This window comes from Saccostrea cucullata, unplaced genomic scaffold (genome assembly GCF_032062105.1).
Source record: "Saccostrea cucullata isolate Sc308-1 unplaced genomic scaffold, CSIRO_AGI_Scuc_v1 ctg224, whole genome shotgun sequence".
Lineage (NCBI taxonomy): Eukaryota > Metazoa > Mollusca > Bivalvia > Ostreida > Ostreidae > Saccostrea > Saccostrea cuccullata.
In genome coordinates, this window is record NW_026931873.1 from 337634 (window position 1) to 357633 (window position 20000).

A 20000-nucleotide genomic window follows, 5' to 3' on the forward strand; every position below is an offset into this window, starting at 1 on the left:
TCTACTTGTGTGCCAAGTTATATTGAAATCAGACCAAAACTGTAGGAGGAGTAGCATTTTGAAAGAACTTCACAGAAATTTCTATTTTTAGTAACAACGTCAACACCGTTCGTCGAAATCAAAAACCGATACACAGAATTATGTATCTAAGTGTAGTCTACTTATATGCCAAGTTATATTGAAATCAGATCAAAACTGTAGGAGGAGAGCATAGCGATTTTGAAAAATTGTTTACATTACAGAAACAGACGGAGATTCGGACGGACGCTTGCAAAGCATTTTATCGCATATATACATATATCTGGTCTCTGACCAGAAATTAAAAAAAAGGGGCACTATAAAATCAAAATACGGGTATATGGTACATGAATTTAAATTGATTCTTATTTTATTTAAGCGATCATTAGATACAAAAATATTCCTCGTGATGATATCAAAGCTATGGTTTTTAACGTCATATACTTTTTCTAAGAACGAACTCGCTAAATTTTCTATCTTTTTATTGGTTATCTAACAGACTTATTTGTAAAAAAAAAATATCTGATTCTGCACACAAGTACATTGAAGTTGATATTAAAATTAACCTTGATCAATCTGTTAGGATTGTCACAAATTTAAATTGTGTCCTATTTTAAGAAACCTGTTTTTGTATTCTTATGAAGCATAATCTATTTAAAAACCTCCACATATGTCGTTAAAAGAAGAAGCCTCTTGCTGTAGGCTTCAATTCGACATTTTGAATAACAGTGACGTTTTATCAATTAACAATATAACTTGTATTTATTTCTACTTTGATACGATATGTCCCTTTGAACTTGAAATGAACCGACACCATTGTGTATGACACATCTGCTTCATATCTGGGTATAAAATTAAAGAAAAACATGTAAGACAAACTGACAGCTAAAGTTTATGATTAAGATGATAGCTTAAATGTTTTTATAATCAAATTTACCTACATTTGGAATGCTTTCTTCGATATCAGAGCCAATTCATTTGTAAAACGAGGAACGCTTTTGGCAATAATTGATGAAAAAATATACGTCTTATACCATTTCTCCAACATTTCTCAATTTCAATGGTCTATACAATGACCCCTTTTGCTAATACTATCTTCGTTTGGTCATATGTTGACTGATGTCTTTCGTGTAAAGTGTGAAGACATACATTATTTTGACTCCCTTCACCAGAACGTAGCAAAGTAAAGACGGAAGGAGTACAAAGTCAACAGGGGCTGCTATTCCTCCATGACACCTGACTCTACCACTAGTGCTCGGCTCAAAATTGTTTTCAAACAGGATATTTGTGCATTATTTATCGTTATTTTCATATTTCATACAGACTACAGCAAATGAACTACTTGGCATAGCTCAGCCAAAAAATAAAAACTTACTGCATCCCTTCTGTTTACTAGAGCTCCTTTGTCTATCATCTTCTTAATAATGGCTTTCTCTTCTGGTATAAACAGATAGCTATAATGTAGCGGTGTAAAATCCAACTACAACAGAATATAGAAAACTACATAGAAACATTGTATGGTCCAAGTACAAAAGAATATAGAAAACTGCATAGAAACATTGTAGTATGGTCCAACTACAATGAAATACAGTACATTTCATTGAAGCAGGGAAAAACAGTTATCATTTGACAATGTATGATCCAGCTATAATGGAATATACACTACAAATAACTTAATGTAGCATTGTATTGTCAAATTACAGTAACATCTATACATGTATATGCATAAAGTCAATGTAGCAGTTAATGGTCCTAAATAATAAAATGACAGTTATAATGCCCCATCCATATACAGAAAAATTTATCTTCATTTCAAAAAGCATAATTATGTATTTTTTTAATTCTTGATTTTTATAAACTTTTCAGATTTAGATAGGTTTATGGTCATTCTATGTTTTTTATAACTCGTCTTCTGATAGAAACTACAAATTTTTAAAATTGCTTCACAAATGAATACTCTCATTGAAAAAATTCTTAGTCTAAAATTAAAATGCCAGAATACTAATATCATCATAGCAAATTTCACTCTTGTTCAAAACATCATATAAGTATTTAATATTGCCCTCAATCCAGGCGAGTGTGGATAAGTGTGGGTGGGAGCTGGAATACCTCAAGGAAAAGCCAGGTTTGAGCCTACTCCTGCCAGGCTGTTGACTCAGAACTAAACTATTGTTTATTGTTTAACATATTAAGATCTCGTTCATTTTAAAATACATTAGGAAGTTTTATATTTCAAGGATTCTGTAAAGTTCCATTTCATCTTTAACTATGCATTAAATCATTGAGTAAATGTTCATCGGAATTATTCATTTTTGAAATCAGATTTTGGTATAGGAATACAGTATTTGAATTAGATTATTTTTGAATTATCATTTTCGATTTTTCGATACCATTTAGGATACTTTAAAAGTCATCTGGCAAAAATGCATTTTCAATAAAACACTTGAATGGACCCTGTTCTATTCTTACCGTGTCTCCTGTGGTCACGTGATTGGGGCACTCCTCCAGGAGGAAGGATATGACGGGTTTCTGTTTTTTGAGGATGGCCCTGTGTAGAAGACTTCGGCCACATTTGTCCCGGACATTAGCGTACCTCTTACAGCTCAGAAGCTTCTTAATGTCCTCCACCGAGCCTTCATCCACTGCCTGGAAAATACGCTTCACATACGCCTGGCAAAAAAGTAGCACGTGATCAAAATCAAACATGCGTACAACAAACAAAATTTTATCATCTCCAATACAGAACAGTTACATTACTTTTTTAAATTAATCTTTCAAAGAAACCCTGATAAGGAAGTTTTAGTTGTAAAAAGAATATTCACATCAACAAAACTTCAAATATTTCAAGTACTTCTCTTCCTTTTTTTTAAATTGTAATAATACATTTTGCCTACTTTTCATCAAATTTTACGGCTAAATACAGATGTCACTTCTTCACTCAGAAAGACACGTATCTAACAAGAATGATTTGAATTTTTTTGAAGAAAAAAATCTATCATTTAATCTTAAATGATTCTATTGTCTATATTTCACATTACTTATGTTTGAATACTTTTCTTCTAAACTGTCAAACTTGTTTAAGACATAAACTAAACAGAAACATATTCATTTTTCCTACGGCGTTATTCACATTTGTTTATATGGGAAACATTTTGGAGTTCACATTTTCTTTAAACATTGAAATGCCATACTGTACGAGCGCTTATATATTATTTTTAAAAAGTTTACTCAATACTTATAACAAACCTGTATGGCGGCTGTGAGTTTGACTACTTCGTGAATTTGGCGAGTTCCGTATTTCTTGGCGATCTCAACTAATGTCCGATTTCCGCTGTCCGTTATATCCAGCAGATGATTATAGTTGTGTAAAATAAGTTTCTCAATGTCATCAAAACGACGATCTTTGACTAGTTTGATTATATACTCATCTATACATTTACAATAATGCTCCTTTTGAAGTTTCTGTGCCAAGTCACGTGGCGTGCGGCCATTGCAGTCACGTGCTGCGATGTCGGCACCATAAGACATGGCGACTCTAAGCGTGTTTTCTGCTGCGTTTTCCGGTCTGTCGTGAATAATGATTTTATGGAGAATTGTGTGACCCTCACGATCTCTTGCTGTCAGGTCTGATCCTTTGAGGACACGGTGAACGATTTTCTCATCTCGAGGAGCTGTTACTCCACAAATAATCTGAAAACATTAAACAATTTGAAAAAAGTTGCAATATGACCCTCTCAAATGAATCCAAAATTTTGCTTTCATCTAGCTAGCTATTTTCATTAATTTTCTGTTGGTTAATATTGTGCTTAATGTGTCAAAATTAACAATTAACTCTGTTACCATAAAAATACTTTTAAGAGTTCACAGTATTATAAATACGAAATATTTTAAACTTTACAAGCAAGTGCCCATGGACAAGTCGTATTTCAGATGGTCTCAATGAAGTTAATTTAATAATTCTATGATGCCTTGAAAGATTTTGCTGTCAATAAAAAGTTACCCACAAGTTTTATTATAGTTCATTTATCGATGAAACCTCTGCGTTTTTCTTTAAAGTCTATTTGGTAGTGACGGGCATTGAATATTTGGTTTTTTTTTCTTAAGGTAAAACACGTGACCATAACTCTAAATATTAAGCATTAAGATGTAAATGTATGCATTGAACATTTGTGCAAGGACAGCATCCATTCTTGGTTAAATAATTACTATACCTTTCTATTATTCATCTGACCTTGTATGGTAATTTAATGTTGGCGACAGATTTCGTTACGTAGACCCACGTGTAAAAATTTTCTTCAGCATAGCTGATATTCAATTTCATACTAATTGTTATCTAATTTCAAATAACTGTAAAGGTTATGCTGTCATGATTTTGAGGTTGGGTTAATTACAACGTCATAAATTATATTAATTCAATAATTATCATCTAAATGCTCCGTACGACCTAGTTTTAAGTACATGTGAGATGTCACGGGAGGAAGACATGTAACATTTCAAAGTCTTCCATAGCAACTGTTTATATCAAATGGCCATCAATTAGTTAAATAAAGTTGAAAATGGTTCTGTTCAAATCAAATCAGTCATTGTTGATAAATTTACTAGGATATTGCAAATCTTTTTAAAACCCAACGTTTTACTGAAGAAAATTCAGATAAAACAATCCGTCTTTTTTTTAAACTTCAATATGCCAATAAAGGATTTGACGCGGTTAATATAAGTAATTTTCTAAATCACAATTTCAAGTTAAAGACTACATCTTGTACTTCCTACAAATATACATCGACCATTGCTTCAAACCTCCTTCATTTTAACTTATTTTTAAAGGTCTTATATATATAGGGAACCCCGGTCCTTCAACTGGTGTCGGAATTTCATAAATATTATAGATTCTGTAGAAGATTACGCCTGGCGATGGGCAAGATGTGAAAAAGAAGACGTTGACACTTTGTTAGAATGGATTAAATGTATCAGATCTATGTTACAATCGCGTATTAAAAGATTGAAGAACAATATGAAAACCATCTATCCTCCTGTATTCAATAATCCAGAAGTGAAAAAAAAAAGAATTAGATAGCTTACATGATCAGTACGTTCTGGTCCCTGCTGACAAAGCAGGTAGCAACATTGTCTTCGTTTTTAAGGCTCATTATATAAATTGTATTTTAGAAGAACTTGGATTTAATTCTACAAGTGGTAATCCGACTTATACTCATAGTTCCCTTTCTATGGAAGAAATTTTTCAAAATTATTCAGTTTTGAATATTTTTAATATCTAAAAGAACCAAATGAATTTGAACTACCATATCTATATTGGATTCCGAAACTTCATAAAAATCCTTACAAACAAAGATACATAGTGGGTTCCAGTAAATGTTCAACCAGGACTCTTTCTTTACTCTTCATTAACATATTAACAGAAGTGAGGAGAAACTTCAAGAGTACTGTGCAACAATATATTCAAGAGGTAGTGTAAATCAGATGTAGATACATGTGTACTTAAAATTTCCAAGGAACTTTTGGACAATTTGAAATAACAAGATTTTACCAAAATCAACACTAAAAACTTACAACTTTTCAACTTTAAACACAACCGTTCCCAACGATAAATTAAAGTGCAGACTTTTTGATAGCTGCTTTTTCAATAAAAATGGAACTCGTAAATTTACGTACCATGTCATTGGTCATTTGCAAAATTATTTTTTTTTTTAAACATTTTGATTGTACACAAAAGTACCTGATTGTAAATACAAGTACTCTAAAGTTGACATCAAAAAGATGCTTGAGCTTCTGATTGACAATAATATATGGTTTTAGAGACCATGTCTTCCAACAATCTATTGCAATCACCATGGGTACCAATTGAGCCCCGTTATAAGAAGACCTATTTTTGTATTCTTATGAAGCAGAATTTGTCCAAAATCTTATACGTGAAAAGATGAAAACACTTGCTATGACCTTCAACGCGGCATTCAGATACTAGTATATCGACGACGTATTGTCAAATAATAATGACAATTTCCATTCTTATGTCGATACGATATATCCCAACGAGCTTTGGGAAAAAGATACCACAGAGTATGACAAATCTGTTTCATATTTGGATATTTTACTTGAAAAAGACGTTAATGGTAATCTCACAATCAAGCTCTGTGATAAACGTGATGACTTAAACTTTTCAGTCATCAACTTCCCTTACTTATGCAGCAATATAACTTCATTACATGCATAAGGAGTTTATATATCTCAGTTGATTCGATACGCAAGAGCATGCTCTAAGTATGTACAATTTCTAAAACGAGGTAAAGCATTGACAAACAAGCTAGTTCATGAAACATGAATATCTGCAGTCTTGTTTAAAGTCATCATTTCGTAAGTTATTTGGTCGATACAAAGACCTTGTTAGAAAATACAATTTACCATTGTGTCAAATGCTGACTGCTTTTTTTTCATACAATTTAGTTTTTAGTCAATTATTTATAGACTGAATTGACGACGGCTTTTTCCGTTATTTTCCGATCATGACAAGGAGCACACGGCGGGTGTGATCCGTCGGCAGGGGATGCTCAACACTCCATTGCAGCTGATCCCACCTCTGATGTTTTGGAGGTATGTGTTAGCTCCACTCCTATTTTGTATTGTTCTATGGACTTTTAATCTAGAATACTGTTTGTTATCTCCATATGTTTCATCTTTACAGCACTATCAAAGCGTATGACTGACTTGGAATTGAATTGCATAAATAGAACTCAGTTATAACACCTCTCAACTGGGAATTTTAACAGAATAATATATTTCAAGTTATCATCACACTCGCTCACCCTATCTCTTCCAGAATATATATATACATATATACATATTATGGAAAACTGTATGTGGGGGGAAAATGAAACCTCGTTATTCGTCATTGTCAAATCTTACGTGGAATACACTGTAAATTATACACCCTTTTACACATGAGAAACAAGACACATGAGACGGTTTTGAACAAGAAACAATCATGCACTTTTGTCACCCGTACTTATTTTAGATGGAATTTAGAAGTACATTTTGGAACTCTTGACAAACCTTTGCAAAAGATAATTTATTATTTACTAGTTTCTAAAATGTCAAAATATGTCCTATACCATGCAAGTAGAAAAGCATTTTCAATTCACAGACATGTACCTGGAAAAACAAAGGTTTGGGTGGATTCTTGGACTCTGTGTCGTCCGTCCACAAAACCCTTGTGTCTGGTTCCATGTCCAACAGAACATCCACGGCGTCGTAGTTGTTTGACTCCCACGCTGCCGCCAAAATTGGACGCGGGACTTCAGGGAATTCTGGGTACTTGTGTTGATAGGAGTAATCCTTAGCGTCACAGTCAACGCCTTTCAGGAGTTCAATTCCTGCAAAAACATCAGCAAAAAGTATATGTAGGTTTATGAAAAAATTAGCCATTTACTGCCATAATTTAAGACTCTTAAGTTAATGACTGTCTCGATAACCTGATTCATTCTAGACTCTAAAGAATTCAAATGTGCGTACCTTGCTTAACCCAGCTTTTTACGATGAATCCAAACCCAGCATTCAGAGCGAGACACATCTCATTTGGATTTTCGTATTCCTCGATCATATGCAAGAGGTCGACCTTGTGAATATCGTCCTTCACAAGGGATTTTACATTTACTACCTTGCCATTTTTCACGCACGTCAGACGGCACCATTGTCTGAGCAAGCGCTGCACCAGCTTCCGGTCTGGGTTTTCCTCAGAGAGCGCGGCCCACAGTCCTGAAATTAAGTTTGTATAACCAATTAGAATTATCGTTATAGAGTGCATTTAGTTTTAGTTACTGTAATATCAATGTCAAATGCTGCGTTTCAAATTATTGCATATATCTGTAGTCCATAGTGTCTAAATAAAGTTCTATGTTCGAAACTTCAGGAAGTCTAACAACATGTGTACTACATGTAGTATGTTTAATTTACTGATAATTTTCGAGACCTTGTGTACTTTTTTATAGTGTATTTTCAGAATATGCCCATTCGCTGAACAAAATCCTATGTTATAATAGAATAAAAGTATTTTATATTATTGTGTTTTTCTTACAATTTTATCCCGGTGTTGGTTACAAGTTAAAAAAAAACAATAATCGGCATATTTACTGCAGTCTAGACCATTGATTGGGCAAAGGGTCGATAATTTCTTTTGATTACATCGGAGACAGTCAAGTCACGCTTCACGCTCTCTTTGCAGCCAGTCTAGGGTTTTAACCCCGTGCTTTTTTATTTACTGGAAATATTTTTATTTGCATTGAGAGCGAATTTATAAGAGAGAGAGTGAGAGAGAGGGAGACATAATTTAACCATCGAAGTATAAACTTGTAATAAGCAAACTAGAGTTTTCACAAAACGCTTTTTCAGTTTTAAAGATAACATCAACTAGAATTTGAAATATATGTTTCTTTTCTCTTCTAGATCAAGAGGTCGCCAAACCATAAACGAGTCCATTAAGCCTACATTAATTTGGAGGAAACTCCCTGATTTCTACTGACGGCAAATTGTCACAAAAGGAAAACACAATGTCTGCATCAGTTTAATTTTATCGTTTACAAACACATGATTGTATAGTCTGCTGAAAGAGACACGATCTTTCTCATACCATTTACAATGTTATCCCAAGTAAAGTTAGATAAAGGAAAACACAGATTCTGCCACATCAGGAACAATAATGAAATAACAGACACTGACACATCATATACAATGTTTTACCAGTGAAATATGTAGATAGCGATCAGTAATCAGGCTCAAAAGTCCATAGAAATTATACAAATAGAGAGCAGAGATCTAAACCTCTAAAACACCAAAGGTGGGATCAGGTGTCATGGAGGAGTAAGCATCCCCTGTCTACTGGTCACGTCCGCTGTGTGCTCTTTGCCGTGATCAGAAAAACGAAAAAATACATACACATTTCATCGTGTAAATAATGGCGTAACGATAAGTATGAAAAACGTCAGTCAGCATTTGACTAGGGCTGGGCAATAATATCGATATTTCAATATATTGCAATACACTGACAAAAAATATCGTATCGCAATACGATTTTGTAATATCGATATATTGGCAATATACTTAGATTAAGGAATTTTGTCATTAAATATAAAAATGGACTTACGAAAGTTTGTTATTAAGCCAAACAGTAAGTCAGAAGTTGTTTTGGGGGAACATTTCAGAGCATAACTTAAAGGAAATCAACAAGATTTTTTTTTCGTGTTGGTTACTTATCATAGTTATGTACATTCTGCATGTAAATTAAAATAAATATAGTAAGAAAATGCCATTTTTATTACATTGAAAATATTGCAATACGTATCGCAATACAGTTTGAAATATCGCAATATATCGCAATACGAAATCTCGGGCCAATACCCAGCCCTACATTTGACCTAAAGACAGATTGAATTTGCTGACAAGGTCATTGTATCGACAATAGAACTTGCAAAATAATGTCTTTAAACTCTTGTTTCATCTTGTCTGTCAAAAGTTTCTTTCCCTTGAATAATCGTTCAGATGTATATCATGAATCAACTGGAAGACATAAACCCCATATGTGAGAAGGATAAACTTAATTTATTACAACATAAGTAAGTTGATGATAAACAAGAGGCCCATGGGCCACATCACTCACCTGAGAAGCTTTGACCATGTGATTCTTGACCAGATTTCCCCCTTGTAATACCTATTATGACCCCATCGTACCCCAAGGATCTTAATTTGGACAATTCAAATTCCCCTGGGGGTCATGATTTGAACAATTTAGAATCTACACTACCCAAGGATGCTTCCACATAAGTTTCAGCTTTTCTGGCCCGGTGGTTCTTGCAGCGAAGATTTTTCCTATATATTTCTATGTAAAACTTTCATTCCGTATTGTGGCCCCGCCCAACCCCCGGGTGTCATGATTTGAACAATTTAGAATCTACACTACCCCCAGGATGCTTCCACATAAGTTTCAGCTTTCCTGGCCCAGTAGTTCTTGAAAAGAAGATTTTAAAAGATTTTTCCAATATATTTCTATGTAAAACTTTGATTCCCTATTGTGGCCCTGCCCAACCTCCGGGGGTCATGATTTGAACAATTTAGAATCTACACTACCCCAGGATGCTTCCACATAAGTTTCAGGTTTCCTGGTTCAGTAGTTCTTGAGACGATTTTTCCTATATATTTCTGTGTAAATCTTTAATTCCCTATTGTGGCCCCACCCTACCCCCGGGGGTCAAGATTTGAACAATTTAAAATCTACATTACATAAGGATGCTTCCACATAGGTTTCAGCTATTTTGGCCAAGTAGTTCTTGAGTAGAAGATTTTGAAAGATTTTCCCTATATATTTCTATGTAAGAGTTTGATTCCCTATTGTGACCCTGTCCAACCCCCGGGGGTCATGATTTGAACAATTTAGAATCCACACTACCCAAGGATGCTTCCACATAAGTTTCAGTTTTTCTGGCTTAGTGGTTCTTGAGAAGAAGATTCTTCATGATTTTTCCAATATATTTCTATGTAAAACTTTGATTCCCTATTGTGGCCCCGCCCAACCCCCAGGGGTCATGATTTGAACAATTTAGAATCTATACTACCCAAAGATGCTTTCACATAAGTTTCAGCTATTCTGGCCCAGTAGTTGTTGAGAAGAAGATTTTTAAAGATTTTCCTATATATTTCTATGTAAAACTTTGATTCCCTATTGTGACCCTGTCCAACCCCCGGGTGTCATGATTTGAACAATTTAGAATCTACACTACCCCCAGGGTGCTTCCACATAAGTTTCAGCTTTCCTGGCCCAGTAGTTCTTGAAAAGAAGATTCTAAAAGATTTTTCCAATATATTTCTATGTAAAACTTTTATTCATGTCCCCTACCCCCGGGGGTCATGATTTGAACAATTTTTACCCCAGGCTGCTTCCACATAAGTTTCAGCTATTCTGGCCCAGTGGTTTTTGAGAAGAAGATTTTTTAATGACCCCACCCTATTTTTGTCTTTTCTTGATTATCTTGAGGATTTGGCCCTTCATTTTCACAATTTAAATTTCCCTTTACCCAAGGATGCTTTGAACCAAGTTTGATCAAAATTGACTCAGTGGTTCTTGAGAAGAAGTCGAAAATGTGAAAAGTTTACAGACGGACGACGGACAAAATGTGATCAGAAAAGCTCACTTGAGCTTTCGGCCCAGGTGAGCTAAAAAGTTGAAGTCATTACGTTTATCATAAAATATTATTAGGTTCTCTTATTCTTAAAGAGGCTGGGGGGTGGCAGCCATTTTCAGACTATTCTAATCTCCTTTAAAAGAAGAGATCCATATAAAGATATATAAAAATGATCAAATTTTAAACTAAAATGTAGGATTTTTTTCTTTGCCAAATGTTAGTTAACAGCTTAAGACACCGTATCTTAAAAAATAAGTTAAATCAGGTGGTTAATTTTTGGTTAATTTGTTGACCCCCAGCCTCCTTAATTGATAATACGTTGTTGATATATCTAAATATCGAGTCAAAGCTCAACGGCAAGTGCTATTTTTGAATAATTTTTGCTTTATATAGATACAAACAAAGGTCTGATTATAAAGGGGTGCATTTTGTACCAATAGAAAATTCTGATAGATAGGTATAGTGAGTTGAGGGAAGGCAAACACTACTACATTATAATATAATGTTATTTGTTTAGGAATGTAGATCACACTAAATATCATGCCAAGTAAACTATGTTATTGGAAAAAAAGATAAATGTCATATTATAAACAATGTACCAAGTAAACTGTTTTTAAAGAAAACAGACATTAATAAGCACCTTATGCTGTAGGAAAATAGCGCTACACTTAAAAGAATGCTATTCAAATAATGTAGACCTGAGGAATACCCTGAATTGAAGCATTCCTTATTAATGTGTGCTGAAGGAAGATGCATGTTTCAATACCTAACCTTAAAAGAAAACACTACTGAGTACTTTGCAATATCTGCTAAAGAAAGGAAGCACTTTCCCTAGAAGAATATATTGCTAAGTAACATGTGCTTGAGAGAGGCAGCATATTGTCTTGAAGAATGCATTGCTTAAGAAGACGTCAAAAAAGATTTTTAAAAAGCGTCGTTCAGTAACGTTTGCTAGAGAAAGACAAATGAACAGTTCCTCCAAAAGAATGTTTCACTTTGTGATTGGGATCAATGTGAATACAATAATGCACATAGGAACATGTGTTAGAGGAAAGAACAACTACCAAAAAAATCATTTTTTTCTTTCAATTTAAGTAGACAAAGAAAAATGTAAATGTATATTGTACCTTTCACATGTATAGAGTGCAGAAAGAGGAGAAGAATAACTACAAAATATTGTTGTTACAGAATAAAAGACTGGTTTGTACGTTTTGCTGGCTGAAAACAATGCGGTAAGTTTAATTTTTGTATTCTCTCACACAACAGTATCTAAGGTGTGGACAGTGTCACTTTAAATATTCTTAAACCTCAGATCAAATTGTTATACCAAAATGGAAACCGAGAAGAATTATTAGAAGTTGGTTCATTTCTGTGTACCCATAAAAATTACAAAAAAAATGTTAAATGTGTACATAAAGTTTATAACTTTTGCAGAAAGCAACGAATAGCTATAAAATCTAAGAACCTGTTTTTGGAGTTTTCGATGCATGTTAAACACCAAAAGAAGAAGCATTCGTGTTGGTGAACGTTAGATTTTTTTTAATGCAAGATACATGTATTTAACCCGTAGTAACAAAGAGTACAGTCTGTTTCAGTCTGCCTGTTTCTTCAGATGCCTATCTATGGAAACCTTGTCTGCATTTGAAAATGTACCTGGTTCAAAACCTTTTTGTTATTCACGAAGAGAAGATGTAAAAAAAAAAATCATATCTACAGGATGACAGAAGAAGGACGGATATTTTCCAATATGCTACAGAATTGTGTAAATAAAACTATATAGATCACGGTTGTAAAGCATGTTAATCGGTAACTAGACAGTGTATTGATGTCTAATAGCGATCCAAGATCACTGACACCTGTACCTGCAGCAGGTTTATACTTATTTATATTTTTGCTGTTTACCTGGCTTGAATTTTTTGTACCAATGGTACATTTCTTCCCATCCTTCTGGCTTCTCCGTCAATAGAACGTCCTCGGCCGTTTTACCGTCATTGTTAAGTATCCTGGTGTCGGCACCACATCTACAGAAAAATAAGTTACGTAATAAGGGCACCTGAACTTTTAAAACAACAAAAATGTTAGCAATTTCTATTCATTATTGTAACATCGTATACCATTTAACACAAGCAAATGTCTTTTCTTGGCACTTAACAAATGATTACGTAAGCTTACAGTACACAATATTTAACAATTATTTGTCCAGAATATAGGCTAAACCTCTTAGTTTAATAAAATGCAGGATTTGTATTCATTTTCATATGTAACACATTCAAAAAATTATAATTCAGCATACAAATCAATCGTGTATGAAGCTGATAAGTCAAACTTGAAACCACTTCATACTTAAAATATTTAAGGTTTATCTCTTTGGTAAGCGGAAATAAACACATTTTTCCGATATGCTGAACCAAAACTATATTTACAGAAATAGGACACAAGTTATTAGATCTGAATTGCAGAGAACGTGCTATTTACAGTAGTTCGAGTCACGAATAGAGAAGGATCTTTACTTGTATGTTTGTTACTCTACGTTTTGTAAAGCTGATGTTCGTGGGTACAGAAAATGAAATACAAGTCATTTAGAATTTGTTATCATTGCGGATAATTTTCATTGCATTTTCACTGTTCTAGTTATACGTATCTCTTTTCTCCGTTTAAAGAACAAGACGGGAATACTGGCACATACAATATGAACAGAAAAAATATTTTCAAAGATTTTAACAAACTCCGTATCAAGTGCCAGTCTAAGATAATAGTTCATCAATAATTCTTCTTTCTTTGTATTCATTCTACATTCTCTAGTATTAGTATTATGAAATGTAATGTAAGACAATACCAAATGGCTATGTTCTATGTATGCAGAGATAAAATTTGAGTGCACATAAACCTGCACTGATCTTGTACTCTTAAGTATCAATTTTCATTATTATTAAAATTTAATATATAGCTAAAATATGCACATTTGTAAATAAATATATAGGTTTTGTAAATAAATATATAGGTTTTGGTACCTTTCATATATGTTTACAGGGTAAGATTTCTATAAATGTGACGATAGCAATTTTAGTGCTGGGAATTTATATCCGATTTTGCGATTTATTTGAGTGGACTTTATCGAAGCATTTTTGAGGAGAGAATTAAAATCATCTTATTTCACTAAATTGTCTTTCTATTTTATTGTCAAGTGCCCAGCAGGTTTTCTTTTTTACAAGCTCTTTAATGTCCTAAATTTAGTCCAATATTACACAGCGTTCAATGCAATCTCTCGGACACACACAGCAAATCGAAAGTCTCATGCTGCGAGGGGCCCAGTCACCCGGAACTTTTAAACCAGTTCGTCCGGTTTCCGGTTAATTTGTTACACTCCATCAGAGGGGTAGAAAATGGACACATTACTTTATAACATTCCTATCTCGTTCTCACAGGAGATCTAGACATGACTAAACAGATTTTCTTTAATAGTGTCCTAGGTTTTGCACTAAGAGGCTTCATTTGGAATAATTACAGTATTTAAATCGGGCCTTGACCATTGCCCATATTAGGAAATACAGAATTCTAAAAATGCTGACGAATTATGCACTTTCCCAGACATACATTGTCGAAAACTAAAGATATTTGGTAATTCCTCTAGCAGAAATAAGCCGAGCAAAGAGTAACTGTGGCTTTATGTGGAAAAGCCGTATACCAGGGTATTTCATGTTAAATATGATTACGGTGAATTGAGACTTGTAATTTGAGATAAATTAAAAGCCTTTGAGACAAAACTTGTCTTTGTTGCAGTCAAAATGGTCAATGATAAAAACAGTTTATCACTGAATTCAATCCCAATCTTCTGAAAATGTCCAAAGAGAGTATTCTTACATAGTGGTACGACCTTCACATTTTTCTAACAAAGAAAATATACAATCTTCTCAAGTTTCATTCATTTAAAGTGCTGCAGAAACAGCTTTATGTTGGGCTATTTTCTCTGAGATAATCATCTACGGTTAGAGAAAAGGTTCGAAGTCTGTTTTTGGTTCAGGTTACCATTAACTCGGGGTTTTTATAGGAATACTTCTACCGTAATGTTTCCTGGCTTGGATTGACATCGCTGGAGGTAAAATGGGCATCGAAAAGATTAACAAATAAATAACAACCCGCAACAAAATAACAAAACTCTGAAAAGATTCATGTACCCTGATTATAACCAAGATTGGACCACGTGTTTTAAGCGTCTGAGTAAAATTCTCTATTGATTGAAGGGGTCGCAAAGATTTCAATCTAATGTGTAACTAGTCACACATAAACACTTGTTACCATCCTCGTAGGTCTTAATTTCCGAGTACAGTTTTGTGGTGAAGATATTTTATCAAAACAAAGTTGAATGGTAGAGAAAAGAAAGGTCTACAATCTGATTGTTCTGTAGACTTCCACCATCTGACATCTGATAGTCTGGTGCCTAGCTCTACTTGTCGTAGGCACAGCTCCCCGACGCCTTATATTGCTTCACACTTACAATGAGGCTCTGTTTTCACCATGTTTATATTTGTGAACAATATTTTTACCACACCCATGTATCTCCACACAATGCTTTACACGGAGATGCCCTAAGTTGCGTGTACCTGTGCGACAGTGTTCACTTTCTTTTCTATCTGATATATTGCTTTAAGTATCCTTCTTTTTTATCATGAACAAAATTTGAACATGCAGTGTTTGGTTAGTCAAATCTGGGGTTTATTGAGTACAAGACAGGTAGTTCCTTGATTGACAACCAAATGGCACAAAAAAGATTCTATGGCTCTTTTTGACATCAGGTATGTGAACATTGTTTATCTGGAATTTGATGTAAATCAGAGATAAATATGAGCCAGCACATACACTGTATATACTATAGTGCCCAGATCTTTGGTTTGGGCAAATTTCAATTTTTTTTTTTTAAAAAGGAAGTTTTTCGAAATCAATTAGAGATTCTATTATACATATTAGAAAAAGCAGATAAACCCTTGATGTGAAGAGATGGTACTGGAGCTCAGACTTCCGGTTCCTTACTATTCTCCCACTCAAATTTTGACGAAAAGATTCCGTACATTTTAATCCAAAAACATGTATTCAGCCGGCATTATTTTTGTAAGACTGGAAACCATTGATTCCATCTTCATTAGTAAAATCCATTTATTAAAGGAAGCAGACGCTTGTGTAGAGGTGATATAAAGAAAATGAACAAAGTCCCTATTTTCTGTTTTCCTTTGAAGTCTTGCATGAATTCTAAAAACTTTTTTGCTTATTGTTTATCAAATGCAATTTACAAATTATTCATCAACTGCATGAATCCACATTATATCTTTACCTCTTGCAAAGTTAAATGGGCATTGAACATGTTGAAGGATGGGAAATAATTGATATCAGAGGGAAATACATTAACATGGCCACGATTTAGGTTATTGATACGTGCAATAGACTTTTTTCAATGATCACAAGTGGATTGCTGCAGTGTAATCGCAAAGCTATTCATGGACAACACTTCACACGTTACACAGATAATGCAGATATCCAGTGCAGGATCTTGACGATGGTTAGTACCAAGAGAATACGAAACGAGGTGTGGCGTTCTCGGGATTTATCATTATTCATCATGTCAAAGATGGCCGAGTTCCAATGGCAGATTACAAAGATGGCAGAAAGTACTGAGCTATATCAATAACAATTTTAAATGCTTTTTTATTTGTTTGTTAATATATTAGCACATGCAAAGAGAAAAAAAATTAAAGGAACATAAAGTGATAAACACAGCTATACCACCCTTGTAACCCTCGACCCTTCAAAATTTACCCCAACAATCCTCTAAAAATAATAAGTAACTGAATTTGCTAATTTTAAATGCTTTTTATTTTTAAAAGAAAAGGAGGAAAAAATGAAAGAGAGAAATTTTTGCGTGTTTCAAATATTTTGTGTCTTATTCATTCAAATTTTGTTCAGCATGTCTTCACATTCAAATTTAGTCCTTTTTAAAATCAATTCCAAAAACTATCGTTGAACCAAAATTTTCAACTGTTATTCCGCGTAATCCTGATTATCCGGAGAAATATTTGATGAAGGAAAGCGATCTAAGGGACTTTGATCGACATAAAAAAGGTTACAAATGTCATGAAAGACTATACAAGATTTTTAATTTCCGTAGAGGTAATGAATAAATGTCGTTGAATGTCGTTAAACAATCTAAATTATGGTGAACAAAATAAATAATAATATAGCTTTTTTTACTGATGTTACCAATTTAAAGAATTATATAAATGAAGCATTCTCGAATCGTTTCAGCTATCAAATATGAAGGTAATCAAAAGACAACAACACCCCCGTTTATATTTTAAAATATTCAAACTCCAATGATAACGATATTGAAATTGCTACTCTGTTTTATCGATACACTTGGATACTTTTTTCCAATACCAATATATGCGTAAATTAATTTGATAAATTATCGTTCTCTTCCCGAAGTATCAATGGAAGCAGTATAACTTAGCTAAGTGTTTTCGAGAAAAGTGATATTATCGTGATTTCTTTTGCGAGAAAATTTTAATTTCTTCCCTTAATACCGTTTTCTGCGTACAATTTTGCTGGCTAGACATTTTTTTTGATTGAATTAGACCTTTTTAATTAGATGATAGCTAAATTTGTGCACAAAAAGTATACAAAACAGGACAATGGCTAGTGAGCCCTACATAGCTGAAATTTTATCGGGCTGGACAAGATAAATGTGGTTTTGTCCCATGCCGTCCGTAAATTTTAAAATGTCTTTTATTTATCTGGAAGAGAAATGAGAACGCATATCGAAAGCGGAGAATTTCCTTTTCAGTTAAAGACACTTGAGTTATGAAGAAAAACAGCTTTTTATTTGCAAACTCTAGAATAAAGCTATATCTGTCCCAGGCATATTCAAAGTAGATCACTCACATAATCATTTCCCCTAGAGCTGAAAAAGTAGTATTTAAAGGACGAAGGGTAAAATAAATAAATCTTTAAAAGGAAATCACACGGTAGATTGGGCATTATCAAAAGAACTCAGGTAGAAATTGGGTCGCCAGAAAATTGCTGCTTACAAAATGTATATTATTTTTTTTCTCTGTGCCAGATTTCCACTTGATAAAAAAATAATAACTCGCACACATTCTCAAGTGGCTTAAAAGACACATAGTATGTTATTGAAAATTCATAAAAGTCGTGCAAACGCCTTGCCATTTTTTGTCCGGCCTTGATAGTGACAGGCTATTTACATTTTTATTGATTGATTAACAAAAATTCATCTTTATTTTAATTAGCAACGTATAGATCGATTCACCACTTTGCTTAAGTAAATGTAATGTTTTAGGTACTGAGGTACTTAGATTATGATGTAATGTACAAAAATATTCATCAAGATGGTCAAATTGAATGATGGAAAAAAAGATTTCTTGGTATAATGTTTTTACTTAGTTCTTTCACTTTTTTAAAAAATATATTCACATCCGGAATGAGTTTATCTGAATATTCATTAAATTTTGACACCGACTTTTATTTACGGTATGTCTGAAAAGTCTAATCATTTAACTTAGATTGATCTTTTATACCTGATAAATTTCCAGTTTTCCCACAGAAGTTTTCATTAAATTTCAAATGAATAAAAGTTAAAAATATTCAGCATTAGATTTAAATGAATAAGTTCTGTGAATTATTTGAGAATGCTGTTTTACATAGTTTACACTTTTTCAGATTACTATTATTATCAACAAAAAAAATATAGGGTGGATGGAAGGGGGGGGGGGTTATGAACCACATTTTTTTGTTCAACCAGTCGCTTCCTGTATATAAATACGTGTACAATGTATATTCAGAAACATAGGAAATGATAGTGTAAGCTATCTCTAATTGTATTTAAATGTGGAATAAATCCCTTTATCATGCTGACTGGTAATAATGTACAAAGGCGAAAACTGGACCAGTGCAACATTCTGTTTTTTAAAAAACGAATTCTCTTTAAATTGTTCATATAAAACGCAAAAGAAATTATTCATCTCAGCGGCCATCAAAATTAATTTAACAATGCAGTTCGTTTTAAATCAATGAAATATTCTTGTATAGAGACAACACAGCACAACACATGTTTAGAGGCAATAACACTAATATTACGACTTCCAAATTCTTATAAATATAAATAGTGTAACGGACATTCAATATTTTTAAAACGATCTTCATTCCATGTTTGACGATCTGTCATAAAGGCACTATCTGATATGAAATAAAATTAAACATTTCCTCTGTAAAAACATACATATTGGCGACAACTGATTTAAGTGAATAAGATAAAAAAGGCCCCATAATGACTCATTGTTTGGGGGTTGTTTTGAAATTAATATGTCATACGTACATTAACAAATTCATTTCCTGTTCTACATGATTGATTTTAAGAGAAAAACAGACAACGAGTCATTTCTTCTGGGTAAGAACGGGGGACACCGGGCACTTTGTCTTTTTAGAAAATAAAAATTAAAAATTGATAACAGCTGTTTGACCAGAAGACATTTATGCTACATGACTTTCATGTATTTCGTTAATAAAAATTTTCATATTTAATTTACATAACATTTGAAGAGTAAATGATCCTACAAGGTCCTACATGATATTTATAGTTAATGGAGTTATTTGATTTTTTTTGTTGTCATTTGTCAAGTTCTAAGCTATGTTTCGCATAAACATTAATTATACAGAATAATGTACGAGATAAACATTTTGAACTTTTCTAAAAATTTAGTAAACTAAATGGATATAAAGCCATAAAATAACTAT

At 33.3% G+C, this 20000-nt stretch overlaps 1 protein-coding gene across 1 annotated transcript in view; it reads right to left on the reverse strand.

The window, feature by feature from the left end:
• LOC134233834 (uncharacterized) overlaps nt 1-20000 on the reverse strand; it is a 29148-nt gene that overhangs the window by 6073 nt on the left and 3075 nt on the right. Inside the window, exons 2-7 of the mRNA XM_062715887.1 lie at nt 13104-13222; nt 7543-7785; nt 7183-7403; nt 3265-3708; nt 2488-2688; nt 1394-1498 (exon numbers count right to left, since the gene is read on the reverse strand). Of these exons, the coding sequence (XP_062571871.1) occupies nt 1394-1498; nt 2488-2688; nt 3265-3708; nt 7183-7403; nt 7543-7785; nt 13104-13222 (1333 nt within the window). The remainder of the gene's footprint in view (nt 1-1393; nt 1499-2487; nt 2689-3264; nt 3709-7182; nt 7404-7542; nt 7786-13103; nt 13223-20000) is intronic.